Consider the following 13,869-nt stretch of genomic DNA (forward strand, 5'->3'; position numbering starts at 1 on the left):
CCACTGCCGAGTTTGCCAGCGTGTCTCCAGCCGTTCTTCCATGCCGGGTCGCTTGCTTGCGGCGTGCTTCCAGTCTAGTTTTCGCCCCTGGAACCTGCAGTCAAGCGAAGAATGTCAAGCGAAAGTAGCGGCTCGTGCGAGGTCTGTGGTACGCGTGGACTCACTTTCCTAGGGTCTTAGCGCCGTGGTGTGAGCCCAAGTTCACCGTTTGGTATGTGGCGAGACGATACATGTACTGTCGAGCTGCCAGAAGAAATCAAAGTTCCCGTGTGTGTGTGCATACGTACACGCCAGCTACTCGTGTACGTGTAGCTGACAATCGCGAGTCGAGCCCCTCGCTCGGATGTGCGCTGCCGACCTCTTCGTGAATGGAATTGCGTCCCATTGTAGGGAAGTTCTCCACCTGAATCGGCTGCTACGGACGACAACATCGAGAGCTCCAACCAACAGCGACCGTCGGAGCTCCTCGACTCTCCTCTCCACCGTCGACGATCGATTTTTCGCTCCGGTTTTTCACTCCGGTTTTTCGCTCCATTTGACTGCCATTGAAGCCCATCGGATCATGGTTTTTGCGAGTGTACTATGCGCTGAAGGTCAAGCTGGTAGATGCATATTGGAGAGCTACCAGAGTCTGTGCAACGCGTATCAAGTCCGGCGTCAACGTTGGTGTCAGCAGGTATCGTCATTTGCTAAAGGCTACGTACACAGTCTGATTTGGCCAATATTATTACAAAGCTTAGAATTTGTATTGGCTGCCCATCACCCTACAACGGGACGATCTGGTACAGGACGGATGACACCCAGTGGGGGGTACTTTGCTTCGCTGCGCTCCTGCGATAAAAAGATTCTCTCACCTGGCGAGAACAGTGCTCGGCTCGCTGGAATGCTCACCTCCGTTGGCCCTCTTTCACCCCCTCCCGGAAAGACTGTGTACGTAGCCATTCTCATCGTCATTTCGCGTACGCGGTATGCGCATGTTGAAGCTGACTCATGATTAAGCACTGAAAATGCGAATGCGAACTGGAGGACACACCGTGACACGGCACACAGCCTGTGCCTACAACTGGGAGTCTGCTCTTCTAACGATCATTCATAGCTGGAGTTGATCACCGGAGCCGGCAACGGCGCCTCGGCGTTGACGTGGGCTCCGAAGTTGGTTGGTACACTGTGTATTTACGAAAGCGTCAAGGACGACAGAATCCCCTCCCCCTCCCAGCACCACCACCCGAGAAGAACGAGTCGCCATAGCTACGCGTTGTGAAGCACGTCGAGGCGCGAAGCACGTTCGAGGATAACCGTGGCGCAGGAAGGAAATCAACTAACTGCTGACTCGGCGATAAACCTCAAAGCAAAGGTAGCTGCCACCACATTCTCTACGATGCACGTTCGCCACGACATACAAGAAGCACGACTCACCAATGTAGCTTCCAAAAGTGAGTTGGGATGTGCGGCTGCGAAGCCCTTTCGTGGTGCTCTCCGGAACCACGCCGTTTGCCGCCGTGAACCGCTGAGCTCCGACAAACGCGTGGGTGGGGTGCTGACGTGCACGCCCGGCGTCGGGAGAGTTCTTGTGGCTCTGATCACGCAGCCGAGTCACGACCCCCGTCGCCGTCCATGGACGGTTGACGCTCCGTACATGGGTCCCCACGCGCGGCACTGCCACGAAATTTTTCCCGGGGCGACGCGCAAACACGCCTCGCCACCAAGCAGCAGCGCTCGCCCGTGTTTCTGCGGCTGCACTTTCGCTGATCGGCAGCAGAGATTGGCCCCGCGGCACCGCGCTGGGTCTGTCTCACGTCGATCTTGACGTCAAAGTCGATGGTGGATCCGCTCGGATGGATAGGGCGGCGGCGAGTTCCGCGCGCTGCCCGACAAGGCGAGACCCAACACGCGCTCGCGCTGGGCCGGCCGAGGAGCTCACTTCTCGATTCGCCCCCTTCCCGATACGATGATCTCCACGCTCCGCAGCGCCGCCTTCCGCCGGACCCAAGCGGCCGCCGCCCGCGCCGCCATCTCGTACGTTGCGTCCGAGAGGTCCTCGACGGCGCTGAAGAAGCTCAACCACAAGCGGCCCGCGAGCTCCGCGGCTGCTGAGGCGGTGGCCCTCGACGAGGAGGTCGAAGACTTCTCCGCGGTGCGTGGCACACAACGGTCTCCTTCGGTATGAGGCTCGGACCGATGTCAACGACTAACGAACCTTGCTTGTTGTGGTCGAGTGCAGTCGCAGCCAGGCTTCGCGCTCATGCGGACGCCAATCGCCAACAAGGGCCAGGTCTTCACCAAGGAGGAGCGCTCGGCCTTCAAGCTGCGCGGCCTCTTGCCCGAGGCTGTGACCTCCATCGAGCTCGAGACACAGCGGGCCATGATGCAGCTGCGCCGTAAGACGTCCCCCATCGAGAAGTACATTTTTCTGCAGAGCATGCAGGACACCAACGAGGACGTGTACTACCGCATGCTCATGGAGAACACGGTCGAGCTCCTGCCCATCGTGTACACGCCCACGGTCGGCCAAGCCTGCCAGGAGTTCAGCCACATCTACCGCCAAACCCCGCGGGGGTTGTACATCTCCATCAACGACATCGGCCACGTCGCCGAGATCCTGGACAACTGGCCGGAGAAGGACATCCGCGCCATTTGCTTCACGGACGGCGAGCGCATCCTCGGCCTGGGCGACCAGGGCGCCAACGGCATGGGCATCCCCGTCGGCAAGCTGTCGCTGTACACGGCCTGCGCCGGCGTGCCGCCCCAGATGTGCCTGCCCGTCGTTCTTGACTGCGGCACCAACAACGAAGAGTACCTGGCCGACCCGTTCTACATTGGTCTGCGCCAGAAGCGCGAGCGCGGCGAGAAGTTCGAGCAGCTCGTGGACGAGTTCATGAACGCGGCCAATGCCAAGTACGGCGACAAGGTGCTGCTGCAGTTTGAGGACTTCGGCAACTCGACGGCCTTCCACCTGCTGCGCAAGTATCAGAACACGCACTGCACGTTCAACGACGACATCCAAGGCACGGCCGCCGTCGTGCTTGGTGGCCTGCTGGCCGCTGTGCCCCTGTCGGGCAAGCCGATCTCGGAGCAGAAGTTTGTTTTCCTTGGTGCTGGCACTGCTGGCACGGGCATCGCTGATCTCATTGCATTGGCTATCTCTCGCGAGACTGGCAAGACGATGGAGGAGTCTCGCAAGCAGATCTGGCTAGTGGACTCGCGTGGTCTCATTGTCGAGTCACGCAAGGAGTCTTTGCAGCCGCACAAGCTGCCGTACGCTCACGACGCTCCTGAATGCCCGAGTTTGGTCGAGGCACTCGACCGCATCAAGCCCACGGCTCTCATCGGTTTGTGCACCATCGCCAAGGCTTTTAATGAGGAGGTCTGCAAGAAAATGAGCGAGATCAACGAGCGCCCGATCATCTTCGCGCTGAGCAACCCCACGTCCAAGGCCGAGTGCACGGCTGAGGAGGCCTACACGTTCACGGACGGCAAGTGCATCTTTGCGAGCGGCAGTCCGTTCGACCCCGTGGAGATCAACGGCAAGCTCTGCGTCCCTGGCCAGGGCAACAACTCGTACATCTTCCCTGGTGTCGGTCTGGGTGTGGTCGCGGCTGGCCTGACCCACGTCAACGACGAGATCATGATCATCGCCGCCAAGACGCTCGCAGGTCTCACGACACCCGCCGATCTGGAGACTGGCTGCGTCTACCCTCCGCTCTCCTCAATCCGGGAAGTGTCACTCAAGATCGCAGAAGCCGTCGCCGAATATGTACGTATCCCCTTCCTCCTTCCTCCTGTACTTACGTTGGCGGAGCTGATTAACCTGACGATGGTTGTGTGCGTGTTTTGTGTTTGCAGGGCTACGAACAAGGTTTCGCCACCGTCCCCAAGCCGGAGAACATGGCCCAATACTTGCGCGACTTCATGTACAACCCGTGAGCACATGTATGCGCGCGGTAGTCTGCCGCGACGTAGCTGAAGTACTGCATATGGCGTTAAGTGGTAGCTGCTGTCACGTGGACAGCATGTATTGTATTCCCGAAAAATGCACTCGATTCCCCCACAAAACGTTAATGAGGTGCTTCGTCTTTATATTTCATGATGCTATTAGTCTGCCGAGAGAGCGTCGTGGATGTCCAAGAAGTACGGAGGTACCTGGCAGAAAGCAGCGAAACGAGCAGCAACCACCTTCACGTCGTCGAAGTCAGTATTCTGCAACCGAGAGATTGCACTTCGCACCGAAAACTCGTACGTTTGCGCGGATAACTCTCTGACGGTCCTGACATGACTGCCATCGCCACTCACATCTGACTCACTGGCAAGTTGTGAAGAAGAAGAAGCCACAGCCTGGTCCAATCCTTCACCGTCGGCGTGGGTCTCCACTGGAGCCTCTTCCAGTCTAGATGTCAAGCAACGTAATTTGCGCGAGCTCAACTCGTCGCGTGCGTTCTGAGCAACCATAATAAGGAACGCAGAAGCGCTTCGACGAGCTACGACATGCGCTCTTGCTCGTGCCGCAATATCTCGTAGGGATTTCATGCAGTGCTGCTGCCTCCTGGCAAGAACGCGAGCCTTTTCTGCCTTTAGCAGCCACTCTTCTCGAGCTCGATCCTTCTTAGCACGACCGCGAGGTGAGATCGACTCCTCTTCGCTGGGCTGCAAGTCGGGGGCGCTTTGGGTGCGTTCAGCCAATGCAGATTGCATGTGAGGAGGGACTGCCGCCGTAGCTTCGTCACCACAAGAGCTGAGGTTCGAGGCCACAGAGGAGGTCCTCTGCACTTCTGCGGCAGCTCGCTCGCTGCCTTCACGCATCCATTCCGAGACGTTGTGGTGCGATAGGTATGCCATGTCATGCCGGATCAGGTCGTCAATCATTAGCTTAACTTGCACCACCTCCCCTGAGCTCAGCAGTGCCGCCTCCACTTGGTGCTGTTCCTCGTACGCGTCCAGGAAGCCGCCATACTTAAGATTCGCTTGGCCTTCCTGCTCTACCCAGTTGCTCGCGGAAATGTTGAGAGAAGCCTGGACTGCTTCATCGTCCACTTGAGAGGCACTAGCTCCAGCGATAACCCGAAGGACGTTCATGAAGCTCCCTCGGCTGACCAAGCCTCTCTGTTGAGGATCCAGCTTGTGCAAAATGTCCAGCATATTGATTCGAGCCTCCTGGCAACGCCTCACCAGAATCTCTAGCAGACTTGGTGGCGATGATACATGCTCGTCCGTCGATGTAGCAACTGTTGCTGTCTCTGGTCTAGGCGGGGGCACGATATTCACTGGATTGTCCGCACCAGGGACCCCCGCTGTATCACTAGGTGTGACGCTGACTTCTGCTTGCTCTCGTTTCACCGCTGGGGCTTTCTTTCGTCGAGGAGCAGGCGGTTGAGCTACTGGCGTCGTAGGAGCAACCGGTTCTCGAGGTGTTGGGAGGTAAACTCTCGGTGATACAACCTTTGGCGGAGAGCGGCGCAGCGTAGCCGCCGCGATTGCTGCCTTTCTAGCCTCTTCTTCTACCCTGTGGGCTTCTACTGCGCTTTCAAGAGCTTTTAAGCCGTCTGCTGCTTGAGGGTATTTATCCTGAATCGACTCGAAGTGCGCGCGTGCTTCGTCAAACTCACCGGCCGCAGTAAGCACGCTTCCGAGTTTGTAAATCGCGTAAGGATCGTTCGGGTTGAGCTCCAACGCGAGTCGAAATTCGTCAACACTGGACGGCAGGTCTTCGGCTGCTTCGTACGCGCAGGCAAGGTTGATTCGCAGTCTGAAGTTCACTTCGTCATTGGTCGCCGATGTCAACGCGAGCAGGTACAACTCGATAGCCCGCTGCAGTTCTCCTTTTGAGTGCAGGCGCACGGCAGCTTTCGTGACCATCTTCAGTTTTTGAGTCGGTTCAAGACTCGCATGGTTCTGCGGTAACGAACGCCACCACCACTCGAATCCGCTCACAGAGTTGATGCACTCAGGATTCCACGAGTATTTTTCAGACACAACGAGTCGCTTGCTTGGACTAGTACCGCTCGGGCTTTGAGGCGGTGACCCAAACAGCGGATCAAGAGTTCTGTTGGCCTCCACGTCGATACTTCTCTCAAGCCGAGTAGGAGGCGCGTTAGGCGTGTTGCATCGGTACTGCCGCGGGCCTTCGACAGCGGCGAGCTTTGGCATACTGAAAATCTTTGCCCGTCTGGTCTGTTCCACTGGAGAAGTCGGAGGGCGCGTCAGCGGTAGCTTCATCGAGGGGCAGTACGGAGAAGGCGCTTCCTGGTACAGCTTGGATATCGTTGTCGTAGGCGAGAAAAGAGGTCGGTGCGGACTTTGACTCCTGTGGCCTCCAGTCAAATAAGGAAGCGCGATGTTTTCCCCCGACGCCCGAAATGGGGACAGCGGGGCCGTGGCAATCCGCAGTGGGCTAGCGTCGCCTCCGAGACGAGCAAACACTTCCCGGTCTTCATCATACGCTTGGTCCAACACGATCGGCGGAGGGATCGGCATTTCCACCGAAAAACACTCGAGCAGCCTCGCGGCCAGCTCGCACAGCGTCGAGTTGTCCTGGTGCCGCTTCTGCAACGAAAAGACAAACATGTTGGGCTGCCAAAACTGTCCCTGGGCCGCAATTTTGCATGCGTTCACCACCGCAGCACTGTCCTCTTCGGCGAGCAGCACGAGAATCCGTAAACACGGAATCTGCAGGGACAGCAGCAACGAGTACAACGACGACAACAACGTTGCAACAACAAGCATCGTCACATGTCAGTCGTACACAAATTCGACCTGCAGAGGGTATTTTTTCTACTGTGTCGTACACGCTTCTGGGTCTCCGTGAACTGCATTAGCATCCTGAAAACGCAGCCAGCGAAACCTGGTGCAAATACACGCAGCCCCACTATCAGCCCAAAACACCAAGTAACTTGTATGAATGCTTTCTACTCCATCCGACCGCACCTGACCGAAGTGCGTGCGCTCGAATCGACGCGCAGTGCATGAGCTCCCAGGCCTCGGCCAGCAGATCCTCCTACGATAGGCAGCAGCCCCAAAGCTGTTGGTGACACAATCCCACAGTCAATGCGCTCGCTTGTTTGCCGGCTTCGTACCAGGTTGTTGTGCGGGCAGCGGTCGATGGAGGCGGCGAACATGAGCGCGGCCATGGGGTCCACGACGCACGTGGAGAAGGGCGACTCGGAGTGCGCCACGGGCGTCGAGCGCAGCCGCTCCACGACCGCGTCCCGGTGCTTCTTGATGAGGCTCTTGGCCTGCGGAGACGCGGCGCTCGTGGTCATGCGGCTCTTCTGGAAGAAGGCGTTCATCCAGAGGCTGTTGCGCGCCAGCAGCGCCGGCTCGACGCTGAAGCTCGGGTGCAGGCGCGCGTAGCGGCCCAGCCAGCGCTGGTTCGCGTCCACGAGCGCCTCGAAGACGCCGTCGCCCTCGACCTCCGCGTCCGGCAGCTCCAGCTCCAGCAGCGGCGCGGCCATGGCGGGCGGACAAGGCAACTCAATACTGAAGTTTCCTTTTTCGTAGCAGACCACTTCAACTTGGCGGCTAAAATTAGGGATCGGTGGTTAGGCGTCAAAAACTGCAGTGTTTCCCTTGGGGGCGGAAGCTGCAGTTGCTTCACGCTCAAAGGCGAAGCAGCCACTGCGCAGTGCAGACAATAGTTCATCACCCGCTGGCCATTGCATTGCGGGGCCTCGCTACGCAGGTCGCTGCCGAGACTTAAGTCCAAGGTCTGTTCATCCTGGCTTTGTTACAGCCGACATAGTGGATGCAGGCTTAGCGTGCCGGAAAGACGGCGCCGTTCGGGATTGTGTCGTCGTGATCTATTTATGCATGGGGCGGGGGAAAGAAAGCGCGGGCCTTCGATTCAGTCGGTCAAGCGCACGCCCGAGCGGAAGAACCTCAGCTCAGCGCCCAGACGACAATCACTCCGGCCATGGAGCCGCCCTCCGCGTCCTCCGCGCCCGCGTCGGCGGCGGCGCCCGTGTCCGCGGCGGAGCTGCCGGCGCAGGGGCGCGACCTGCTGCTGGGCGCGCTCTCGAACGGCAGCACTGGTGCGGCGGCGCCCGCCAGCAGCAGCGCCGCCAGCAACGCCCACACGAACCTGGACGACCTGCTCATGGACTCGTCCGCGGCCTCGACGCCCGCCGCCATCACGCACGAGGTGCACTGGGAGGGCTACGTGCGCAAGAAGGGCGACTGGCTGCCGCGCTGGGAGGAGCGCTACCTGATCCTGGACGGCGCCACGCTCACGTACTACAACTCGAAGGAGGAGGCCCGCAGCGCGCGCAACCTGCGCGGCCGCATGATCATCAGCAAGGTGCGGCCCGAGAACTACGGCAAGGCGCACGGCTTCCTGCTGGAGACGCAGGGCCACAAGCACTTCCACCTGTGCTGCTCCACGGAGCTCGAGAAGGACATGTGGGTCGAGATGATGCAGGCCGCCATCGAGGAGGGCGTGCGCCACGGCGCGCACAGCCGCGTGTCCATGGAGGGCATGGAGGCACTGCAGATGCAGGCGTCCCCCACGCAGGTGGACCTGCGCGGCTTCTACTTCGCCTTCCGCCAGCTGCTCATCTCGCACTCGTCGTCGCCGCAGTTCTTCCCCAAGCTGTCGCGCGACGTGGTGCTCACGTCCAACTACGCGCCCACGGTGCCCTTCTGGGGCGAGTACCACGGCCTCGACGGCGTGCTGCACTTCTTCTCCATCCTCTACGAGACGGTGGAGATCACGGCCTTCTTTGTCACGGACATCGCCCAGGCCAAGGAGGGCTGCACGGCCGTCGTGGCCGGCAGGGAGACCATGAAGAACAGAGACAACGGCCGCAAGTTCACGCAGCAGTGGCAGCACACGATCGAGTTCGCGCCCGACGGCCGCGTCAAGAGCCTCACCATCTCGGCAGACCCTATCGCGGCCTCGGCCGTCTTCGGCTGCAGCGCCACGTCCAGTCTGTCGCTGCCCATGGCCGCGGTGGTGGGCAACACGGTGCACGACAACCCGCCCGGACGGCTGCACGTCGTCGTCTTCCGCGGCGAACAGATCTCGGACCAAGGCTTCATCGACGACGAAGAGCAGACAGACGAATCCGAGGCGGACGACGAGAAGCGCCCGTCCAACCGACGGGTGTTCCTGGGAATGCGCCTGGTTACGGACGGCAAGACCAATGTGTACGCGCCGACGTCTTCCTCGAACTGCGTGGCGAGGACGCGCATGTGCGACCCCGATGAGGCGCGGAACCCCAAGTGGAACTCGAAGCACGAGATCTCGTTTGCTGGATCTTCACGAGGCAAGCCCTGCTTCATCCTGATTGAAGCGTGGGAGGTTGTGGACAGCGACAGTGGCACGGCCAAGGCCTCGGAGCGTGTTATTGGTGTGGCCAAGGTCAACCTTGCTCCTTTCCTGGCGCTGGCCAGTACGTCGCGCACGGTCCGGGAGAGTGTTATCCACTCGGACATTGCTCGTGGTGCTGTGCCCCAATGGTACACGCTGCTGTCTGCGAATGAAACCAAGTTTACGTGTGGACGCGTGCAGCTCAGCATTAGCTTTGAGGCTTCCATGGCCTCTTTCGCTGCCATGTCGCGTTCTAACCTTGCCAGCGCGTCGAGAAATGGCATCGATGAAGAACCACCCAGTTTGGACCCCAACGCGCCAACACCGCAGGTTCGTCCGTCTGGAGCGGTGGTTCAGTCAATGAGTCATCGCGTCGCTTTGGCTCGTGGCTGCTCCTTCCGCGATACGAAGCGGAACAACCACCAATTCCGAGTAGGCAACACGAACTTTGATGTCCCCAAGCGCTATCAGATGATCAAGGCTGTGGGGCAAGGCGCATACGGCTGTGTGATTGCTGCTAGCGACATGGAGACGGGCCAAGCTCTAGCCATCAAAAACATCCCGAACGCCTTCAACGACCTCATTGACGCAAAGCGTATTCTACGTGAGATTCGACTGATGCGTCACCTGAATCACCCGAACTTGGTAAATCTGCTGGACCTGCTGCGACCGCCTACACTACAAGAGTTCAACGATGTTTATATCGTGACGGACCTCATGGAAACTGATCTCCACCGTGTGATTCACTCGAACCAGTCGATTAGCGATGACCACGTGCAGTACTTCCTGTATCAGATGCTGGTGGCTATCCACTACGTGCATTCTGCCGAGGTGCTACACCGCGACTTGAAGCCGTCAAACATTTTGGTGAACTCGGACTGCGATTTGAAGCTATGCGACTTTGGTCTCGCTCGCGGTATCCAGGGTATGGACTCGGGCCTAACGGAGTACGTGGTCACCCGATGGTACCGCGCCCCAGAGCTGCTGCTCTCGTCCAAGTACGACAAGCAAATGGATGTGTGGGCCATTGGCTGCATTCTGGCCGAGATGCTAGGACGGCGCCCGCTTTTCCCTGGTCACGACTACTTGCACCAGCTGAAGATTATTATGGACGTTGTGGGCTCGCCGTCAGAGGACTCGCTGGATTTCATCACCAACCCCAAGGCGAAGCGATTTATTCTGCGTCAACCCAAGAAACCGAAGGTACCTCTCTCATCGGTGTACCCCCGCGCTACGCCGCAGTGTCTCGATTTGCTGGAGAAGATGCTGGTGTTCGATCCTCGTAAGCGTATCACCATTGCGGAAGCGCTGGAGCACCCGTACCTGAGCCTCGTGCGTGATCGATCATTGGAGAAGACGTGCCCAACTCCGTTCGACTTCGCGTTTGAGAACACTGATCTGACTAAGCAGAAGCTGCAGGAACTCATCTTTGAGGATGTCTGTGCGTTCCACCCAGATGCACGCATCCCTGACCCGGTGGTTCCGGTTGCTTCAACTGCCAGTCGAGCTCATGGTTTCTCAAGGGCTGATTCCACCTTGGCGCCAGTTTCCGACAAATCCAATGTCTCCGTCACGGCTGCCCCTATCGCTGCGTCTGCGGTAGCCGCTTCGGTGGCCGTACCACCGGCGCCGGTTTCCCTCGTAGCACCCGGAAGCCTACCGCCTCCAGTTCAGAAGGTTGATGCGGACTCTCAGCAGCCCCAAGTCCAAGCTAGACCTTCGCCAGTCGTATTACTGCCCCCGAATTCGGTTTCTATCCATGAAGCTCGGCCATCTGAGACGCCTGTAGACGCGGTGGCCTCCCCAACAACCCCAGAGACCGTGTCTCCGTCGGTCCCTGAAAGTGCACCGACAACAGTGCCTGCTTTTATGCCACCGATGCCGACAGTATCGGTTGCGCCTTTGGAGCAAGTGCCAGCTTCAGCGCCTGAGCACGAACGAAGTGCCCAGGCAGAAGTTGCGATCGAGATCATGCAGACGCCTGCCCACACAACTGTGGTGGCGGTTGAGGAAGCAGCAGAAGAGGTGTCTCTCGACGATATTGGCAGCACCCCCATTCACAATGTATCAGTAGCAGAAGCTGCCGCCACTGTCGAGGAGAACGGTGCGACCGACCTGGACGCACCGAACAGCACAAGCACTAGCAGTAGCGGCAGCGACGGTGAGGATGATCTCGCAAATGCCCAGGAGACCGATCGCGAGATCGATCTGTCGAGTTCGCCGAAGAAGCAGGTGATGCAGCAACCCAAGGCGGTTCTTACACCATCGTCGTTGGTGTGAGCGCCCAAGTCCAAGAGGTGAAGCCTGCCGCCGTGGCCACGTCGAGAGCGTTGCTCTCGAGTCATCCATCCCTGGCCACTACTGCACGGAACAAGCGCGAGCTGCGGGTTGTTTTCACCACACGCGCGCCTCCGTATACGCACGAGTTGGGATCCGACGTTCGGGCTTGAAGACGATGTGCTAAGACAACGAGCGCATGCTCGACGAGGGCGATGAGAAGCCCGAGTGAAGTTGCCACTGAATAAACTGAAAAGAATGCTTGCGCGATTGATCCTTTTGTCTTCTTGCCGTGAGTGGCTCCATGCTCAGGCACTTGTGCACTTTCAGTCTTCATCCTCGGAGTTCAGACCAAAAGCAGGGCGGACGTCTGCATGGGAGAAAGCTTTCCACGAGAAGCGAGTGTTGACGGGGGGCTTACCTCAAGTAGCTGGCCTGGAAGCATTCCTCGGGGGTGGGTTCCTGAAAGTTTTTACAAGTGGAGTCTTCAGTTTTGGCATCCTACCAAGTTCTTTTGGACGGTGAACCCGCGACTCCGGACTTCGTTTTCATGCTGGACTCTGTGTGTGTAGTTCGTGGAGAGGAGCAGGGCCCGAAGCCTTTGGTGGTGGACGCCCCACGATTCAGGAAGTTTGACGAGGTGGGCTGGAGCCTCGGTGCACCGAGTCGGTGGGCTATTAGATCGAAACTCGCAGCGTGCAGTGGGATGATTTCGAGAACACATTGTGTTACGCAACAGCATTCAAGAACGAGCTCACTCATGCAGTCCCGACGGCTCATGGAGTTGAAGAATGAATACCTAGACACGGCGGAGGAAAAGAGTTTGCCAGGAGAAAAATTCGACCCCGAAGAAACGAGGACAGCAACAAGACGCAACGAAGCGAGTAGTGTGGGTGCAATGGATATAAATGCATATGTACTGTGTCGGCAATGAAAACATGATCGTCTTCTTTCCTCTTCTTTCTTGAACGCTCGGTACAGGTATCTATTGCGCCAGCCTGCGAAGCACTTTTGCCGTAGTGGCAGTGTTTGCACGTGGAATGACATGAGACTGTCGAATGACGTTTGCGTAAAGCTGAATCAGCTTTGAGCTCGCCGGGATCCGCCGCAGCCCCTGCATGAGCACAATTTCCTGCCGAATCTGACTTTCTCGCGGCTGAAGCAGCATGGGGCAGCTCTTCCCGTAGTAGACCTGCAGCACGTCCCTCTCCTGCAAAGTCGCCGCAGAGAGCGATCTCGAATCTTGCCACGCCGCAACAAACACCGCCTTCCAGTCGATAGCAGCCTTGTCGGTCTTCACACTGCAGATTCTGGTTCGCCGGAGTATTAGCGACGGCTTGTTCACGTAGCCGAAGTGACGAGCCACGAACAGCTCCCAGAGCTCGGCGCAACTTGAAACATCCTGCTGCAGACGCCGGTTTACAAGACTCAAGCGTGTAACGCTGGCCACGTCCAGGAACTGACACACGCGATGCTCCAGCAGCTCGGACGGCAGCTCCAGTAGCAGAGATTTGGTCATCTCCCTGGATGAACAGAAATGAATACAACCGAGCACAATACATCACCGGCTTGGCAAAGGTGGGGGGGGGCAGAGGTGGCCACCTGCTGGGCAACAAACACACCGAAAAAGAGGCTGGCCGCCGTCTATTCCATCGCAATAAAAGGCTTACACGAAAGGAGGAGGTCCCTAGGCGTGCGGGTTCCGCAGCACGATGATGACCGAGTCTCCGCGCAGGAACATTTTGCTCACGAAGCGGTCCTTGTTGACAGGCTTGGCCGCCTTCTTGCCCTTGCCCGACTTGGGCACCTCGGTCCACATCTCCTTGACGTTCTCCAGCACCATGTTGCAGTGGCGATCGAAGGCCTTAACGCGTGCCAGCAGCTTGTGGTTGTTGCGCACGTTGATCAGCACCTGCGAGTTGTTCTTGACGCTGTGCATGAGCACCGATAGCGGGCCCTTCTGGAACTCCTCCTCGTCCTCCTGCACGCGCTTGAACTCGCTCTCCCCAGTGCTGCGGCGCGCGGTTGGCAGCAAAAAGACCACGGTTAAAATCCTCATTCAAGTGCCCATCGGGCCGGCTCCGTGGCCGCGATCATCAATGCCTCAACTTGGCGGGAGACCCCCGCGCAGACAACGTACCTCGCCATGATGCTCGCGCTAATTTGTTACTTGGAGCCGCTTTGGATGGTTGGAGCTTTTGGGATCGTACTTAGTGCGACAACCTCTAGACAAGGACCGCGTGCGATAACGCTTTCGACATTGAGATTGGTCCAGCTTCCCTGGTGTTAGCGAC

At 58.5% G+C, this 13,869-nt stretch overlaps 6 protein-coding genes across 6 annotated transcripts; 2 read left to right on the plus strand and 4 right to left on the minus strand.

Moving 5' to 3' along the window:
* Positions 1-2,365: 2,365 nt before the first annotated feature.
* On the plus strand, positions 2,366-5,032 carry PHYSODRAFT_314431 (hypothetical protein; the record flags this gene model as incomplete). Its single annotated transcript, XM_009527512.1, has 4 exons — positions 2,366-3,754; positions 3,844-3,920; positions 4,309-4,356; positions 5,002-5,032. 4 exons carry the CDS (start codon positions 2,366-2,368, stop codon positions 5,030-5,032), a joined length of 1,545 nt encoding a protein of 514 aa, XP_009525807.1.
* Positions 5,033-5,604: 572 nt separating this feature from the next.
* On the minus strand, positions 5,605-6,558 carry PHYSODRAFT_440653 (hypothetical protein; the record flags this gene model as incomplete). Its single annotated transcript, XM_009527513.1, has 2 exons — positions 5,605-6,298; positions 6,446-6,558. Coding segments are annotated over 2 exons (807 nt in total), but the record flags the coding sequence as incomplete, so codon positions are not given.
* Positions 6,559-6,919: 361 nt separating this feature from the next.
* Positions 6,920-7,433, minus strand: PHYSODRAFT_392139 (hypothetical protein; the record flags this gene model as incomplete). The annotated part of the gene is made up of 2 exons (XM_009527514.1): positions 6,920-6,961; positions 7,068-7,433. Coding segments are annotated over 2 exons (408 nt in total), but the record flags the coding sequence as incomplete, so codon positions are not given.
* A 506-nt stretch (positions 7,434-7,939) lies between these two features.
* Positions 7,940-11,848, plus strand: PHYSODRAFT_544598 (hypothetical protein). The gene has a single exon (XM_009527515.1). The coding sequence runs from the start codon at positions 8,087-8,089 to the stop codon at positions 11,576-11,578; it is 3,492 nt and encodes a 1,163-aa protein (XP_009525810.1). The 5' UTR covers positions 7,940-8,086; the 3' UTR covers positions 11,579-11,848.
* A 618-nt stretch (positions 11,849-12,466) lies between these two features.
* PHYSODRAFT_346008 (hypothetical protein) lies at positions 12,467-13,094 on the minus strand (the record flags this gene model as incomplete). Its single annotated transcript, XM_009527516.1, has 1 exon — positions 12,467-13,094. The coding sequence occupies one exon, from the start codon at positions 13,092-13,094 to the stop codon at positions 12,561-12,563; it is 534 nt and encodes a 177-aa protein (XP_009525811.1). The 3' UTR covers positions 12,467-12,560.
* A 107-nt stretch (positions 13,095-13,201) lies between these two features.
* PHYSODRAFT_559644 (hypothetical protein) lies at positions 13,202-13,634 on the minus strand (the record flags this gene model as incomplete). The annotated part of the gene is made up of 1 exon (XM_009527517.1): positions 13,202-13,634. The coding sequence occupies one exon, from the start codon at positions 13,632-13,634 to the stop codon at positions 13,263-13,265; it is 372 nt and encodes a 123-aa protein (XP_009525812.1). The 3' UTR covers positions 13,202-13,262.
* Positions 13,635-13,869: the final 235 nt, after the last annotated feature.

This window comes from Phytophthora sojae (genome assembly GCF_000149755.1).
Source record: "Phytophthora sojae unplaced genomic scaffold PHYSOscaffold_4, whole genome shotgun sequence".
Lineage (NCBI taxonomy): Eukaryota > Oomycota > Peronosporomycetes > Peronosporales > Peronosporaceae > Phytophthora > Phytophthora sojae.